The 5,180-nt window shown below is 51.2% G+C and overlaps 1 protein-coding gene across 1 annotated transcript; it reads right to left on the minus strand.

Moving 5' to 3' along the window:
• Window positions 1-3,515: 3,515 nt before the first annotated feature.
• Window positions 3,516-3,933, minus strand: Pmar_PMAR026213 (hypothetical protein; the record flags this gene model as incomplete). Its single annotated transcript, XM_002774697.1, has 2 exons — window positions 3,516-3,538; window positions 3,603-3,933. The coding sequence occupies 2 exons, from the start codon at window positions 3,931-3,933 to the stop codon at window positions 3,516-3,518; spliced, it is 354 nt and encodes a 117-aa protein (XP_002774743.1).
• Window positions 3,934-5,180: the final 1,247 nt, after the last annotated feature.

Raw genomic sequence — 5,180 nt, forward strand, 5'->3', positions numbered from 1 at the left:
CTAGCGGGTATACAGTAATGAACCCGTATATCTTAGACGGTCTAAGTTAGGCACAGGGTTTAAGTCCAGGCTCCAAGGAAAGATTCAGAGAATCAACTTCAGAACCAACCTAAAAACCTTATGTGTGACGCGCCTGCGTTCACGCAGGAATAATAGACAACACGCATGCACAGACCGTGATTCGCACAAAGCAATATAACAGCCGTGACACAGTAGAACCGTAACGAAATGATAACTAACGGTATAGCATGATCACAGGTTAGCAGGGCTCCGTACTCTGCGCTGAACCGCACAGCATAACGAGAAAAGCTACTTACCGACACCAGCCCTGACTTTGGTGTTCCCAATGGGAACTTCCCATAGTGGTCCCTGCTACTACCTCCGATCGACCCGAGGAGAGGCTTCTTGAATTCATTCCTTCTTAGCGACGATGATATTACACCGTAGCTCATTGGAAACCATACTTTATTACTACTAGAGTACTATGAACCATCTTCTTTATACATAACGGTAATCTCTTCTTACTAGGTTTCTCGGACGAGGGAAGAGGGGATACGACCTTCTAGACCTACCTTACCCCTTGTTGTGTATTGTTTCCGTTTGTCACCTATTGACTTGAGTTTGTTAGTAGTGGTCCATACAATGATAATGAAGCAACACGAATCGTAGTCAAGGCGCGCTCCACCGCATCGCATTAGTTATTTGGGAGTGTTGGGTGAGACTGAGTGTTAGCCAACTAGGCAGCAGAGGGCGGTGATAATACCGAACCTCACAACACGTCGTGCATTGGCTTAACACCACAGTCACATTGCCTAGCACGCAGGCACATAGGCAATGTCCCCCAAACAACTAGTGAAGGTAAAAGAAAAATTCCAGGGTGGAACCGGCTCGAGAGGCTCCTGGACAGCGAGATTGCTGTCACTTCAGCCTCGACCGGTTGCACCACTTTCTGGTTCGGGTCGATCACAATGGCGTGCGCCACGCACGCACGAGCGATACTTGTTACGCTTGCTTGAATTTGCCCCATGCAAGCCTGGACCTTCACTCAAGGCGCGCTCCACCGCATCGCATTAGTTATTTGGGAGTGTTGGGTGAGACTGAGTGTTAGCCAACTAGGCAGCAGAGGGCGGTGATAATACCGAACCTCACAACACGTCGTGCATTGGCTTAACACCACAGTCACATTGCCTAGCACGCAGGCACATAGGCAATGTCCCCCATTACTCACCCAACAATCCCAGATCACCCGTGCGTCCGATGTTCTCATTACTTCCGTGATCAGGAGTCATGATTTAGGACGCAGTTATGACATCATTCTCACCTAGAATCCCTACTAGGGATTCCCTAGGTTATGCGGGGAGGGAAACACCATTCAAGCAAGCGGAGGTCTCTGGGGACAACGTCCCAGATTCGGTTTCTGGTGATCGTTGTGGTGTGGTGGTCGTCACCACTAGTCGTGATGGCTCGACAGCGATGCTGCTAGTAGCAGCCTGCTGCTCACGACAATCTCGGTAATACCCAGAGACACTCAAACCCCAATACTCCGCGCGCAAATGGACATTGTTCTCTCAGAAGCAAATTGCATTATTCCTATTAGGAATCATGCAATTTAATGTTGTAGTTGATGATGTATTAATTTTCTGCATCATCAACTCGCAACATCTGGGGAACTGAGAATCTCCGATGTATGAGTCTTGCGCTGACGCTTGATTTCGGGTAACCCGTAGTGTTCCCATGCGCGAGAGCGCCACTTACCCGCCGCACGGACTTGTTCGGCCGGCACCTTACGAGCCAGCCAGGTGCAAGCTCCAGAGCGCCTTACGCTATGGACAGTTCGAAATTCCAACTTCGAATGATCGGTGAGTGATCAGTCGGACCATCTCGTCGTCGTCGTCGATCTGAGGACGGGGAGTCAGGTCATGTACAGAGGAACCTCTCTAGCGTATCACCTCAGGTGATCCTGGACGCAGAGGCAGTTTAATGGACGCAGGCCATACCCGCGGTTCCTCGGGGAGGGGTACCCATATCCCCAGAGGCATACCATGCATGGTCAAACCCGCAAAGGCGCAGTCTTCGGGTCCTCCATCAGGCCATGTAACTCAAGATAGCACTTCCAAAAGCCTCTCACGAAGGGGAGAGAATTTCTCCATCTCTCTGAGAGATGGAGGAAGCTGATTCGAGGAGAGTCTCCGCCCGACCTAAGCCCGCAGATTCCAGAATGCGAGCAAATGTCAGAGCTAACTGCTCAGCCTCGCGCTCTATACCCAAAGAGACCCACTTTGAAGCTGCTTGACTCTGCTCTGACCTTGTAGCAGACTGATATTCTCAAAGAAAGCTATGGACGTCGCTCCTGTTGGCCCAGGCCTCTGCTCGTGAACGGAGAGCTTTGGCGAGTGCTATAGAGAGCTTCTCATAACGCTCGGAGAATGTAATATCATCATACCATTGAGATAAGGCTGGGAATCCGGTTCCATCAATCGGGGGTATGCATTCGTCTACAGCCATAGCAAAGATCTCATTCGCATTCGTGACCCAGGGATGAGTCTCAGAAGTAGCATCGCCTGTAATTGAAGGTTCAGCTGGGGGATCCGACGAGTCCACTTGGACTGTCCTTGCTCGACTTAGCCGGTAGCGGTCACGGCCTCTGCGCCGTCCTTCGGCTGAGCGCTCTCGCGAGGGCATGAATTGATTAATCTGCCGAGAAACCCTGGCGTGAATCAAACTCAAATCAGCAGTTCGAATGCTCGCATGAAAGGTAGATGAAAAAATGACCTAATTGTTTAGCCTCTGTTGATCCAATCTAGATCATTGAGAAGGCTCAAAGAATCATGACCTCTGCTTCTTAGTCGGAGGCAACTCTTTTCCGACCACCGTATCCTTTTTATGGCTCTTCGGCGGTCAGGGACACTTGCGAAGCTTCAGTAAAGGGCACTGATTGCGAGTATGTGGGCAGTTACCGGGGGGCGGAGCCTTCGCCACTCTCTCCTTGTTGGCCCAACAATGTTGGGGGTTGTCGCCGGACCAGAGCCCGAAACCACATGTGAGGAGTTGGCCTTGACTTGAGAGTCTTCTACCAATGATCTCGGTCCCATGGCCACGCTGAGGGCTTCTTGATCCATGGCACCACCTACTAAGCGTACCGCCGCTCGGGATAAGGGAATCCGTTCTCTTTCCGCCAGAGCAAACGCTCTACCGTTCAGAGACCGACGGAACTGGGTATCATAGACCATTGCGGCCGACTCTCCATATAAGTTATATGATATAACATGGAGACCCGGCATAACTGCTGCAAATAGTGGAGCACCCAGGGGCCCCCATTCACGTTGCAACTAGTGTCGATACATAGTAAGATGGGGAGAAGGCCGAACCACAGTTCACTGAGATTGCGAGGTTTGCGGCCACCAGTGGCCGAGTCGGGAATCCATTGGATGTTGCCGTTGACATCCACTACCGGCTTCTTGCCTCCTGTGGAACGATCCGAACCTAGCTTCACCTCTCGATAGATAGCAGGAGACTCACTCAGCAGTTTTACAGTAGCCTGATCGACCACCAAACCGGGGGAAGCTGCACCACCATAACGCTTCGAAATTCGCTCCATATACTCGAGTTGACCTTGAGGCTCAAGGCTTGAGCGGCAGGGCCGTGCTTGTTGGAGAAAGCCTTAGCAGCACCTTGTAAAGCGGATTCGATCCTCAAACCACGAATCAAACGGAGTTGCCTCTGATCTGCCGTTTCTTTTTCACCAATAGGGCAAAGGACACCAACAATTGTGTTCTTCAGCATATCCGGCTTTGAGACCAAGGTCGAGAGGTCAGCGATACCTACACCGAGTGCGAGTAGCCTGTCGATGAGGGCGTCACGTAGAACCGTTGGGCAGCTGACCGGGAAGACTGCACGGAAGGCCTCCGTTTCCCTAGCTAAGGTATCCGCCATAGGTGGGAGAATGTAACAAACAACTGAGCGAAGCTTGGAACCAAACTCATAAATGGACCCTAAGAAAGAAGCAGCCGCGTAGCACGATGGTAATGTGGTAAACTATGAAAGTATAGGAAGAGACAAGTACAAGGTTGTCTTGGAAGAGCGGGTACAGCGTCTATCACGCTGCATCACAAAGCCATGTCCCCTATCCGTCTCACAAGACTCACACGTTTGGAGAGTTCCCGTCGGGGAAGGTCTCCCTTGCAACGCGATCGGAGTCTGTATCCGGTTCCCAGGAATCAACGCTCACGGACGTGTTTCCTTGGGAAGACCTCACTGATCCACGGTCAGTGGTTAGACTAGGGATTCACTGACACGGCACAGGCTGAGCTACACGGAACTCAGAGCTGAAGCTCATCAAATAGCTAAGTTCAACCAAAGGCCACCAGAACTAGAGGATCATCAGGGCAACCTCACACATATCGGGACCGATATACCGAAAGGCTCCCCCCGAGTCGACGCTCGAAGACGTGTCTCAAGGGGAGCAGCTCCACCAAGCTTCAAAAGGATAGCAAGTTGAGCCTCGTAGCAGACGGGACTCAACTTGGGCATGAGAAGGAGAACACGACAACGAAGGGAAGCGAACGGTTACCGTTCAACGGTATGTATCACACTCAGACCGAATTTTCCAAACTACGCAATCTAGGTCATACAGAGAATTTCATAAGCGGTTGCGAAAGGTATATGCGTAAGAACGACCGAGGAATTTGACAAAGAAAAATTCCAGGGTGGAACCGGCTCGAGAGGCTCCTGGACAGCGAGATTGCTGTCACTTCAGCCTCGACCGGTTGCACCACTTTCTGGTTCGGGTCGATCACAATGGCGTGCGCCACGCACGCACGAGCGATACTTGTTACGCTTGCTTGAATTTGCCCCATGCAAGCCTGGACCTTCACTCCACAATTTGTCGTGCGCGCTTTCGATGGCGCGCGCTTTTGTCGGCGCAGTTTGGGTCGGCGCGCATACGGTCGCATGATAGGGTTGAACCTGAGTTTAAGTATTGCATCCCTCAAGCCATTACCCTTACTAAATCTAGTATAGTAATGATCCTGCGGTCGGCTCTCTTCATGTGGGCTTGCTTAGTCATTGGCAATGCAGAAGAGGTGAGTGAAGGACGTATCCTGAGGTCCACCGTGAAAGATGCAAAAGAGATCAGGAAATGACATCTGCGACAAACTTGGTGGTTCTCAGGACGTTGAAGA

The sequence above is a fragment of the Perkinsus marinus genome (genome assembly GCF_000006405.1).
Source record: "Perkinsus marinus ATCC 50983 genomic scaffold scf_1104296957824, whole genome shotgun sequence".
NCBI classification, from domain to species: domain Eukaryota; phylum Perkinsozoa; order Perkinsida; family Perkinsidae; genus Perkinsus; species Perkinsus marinus.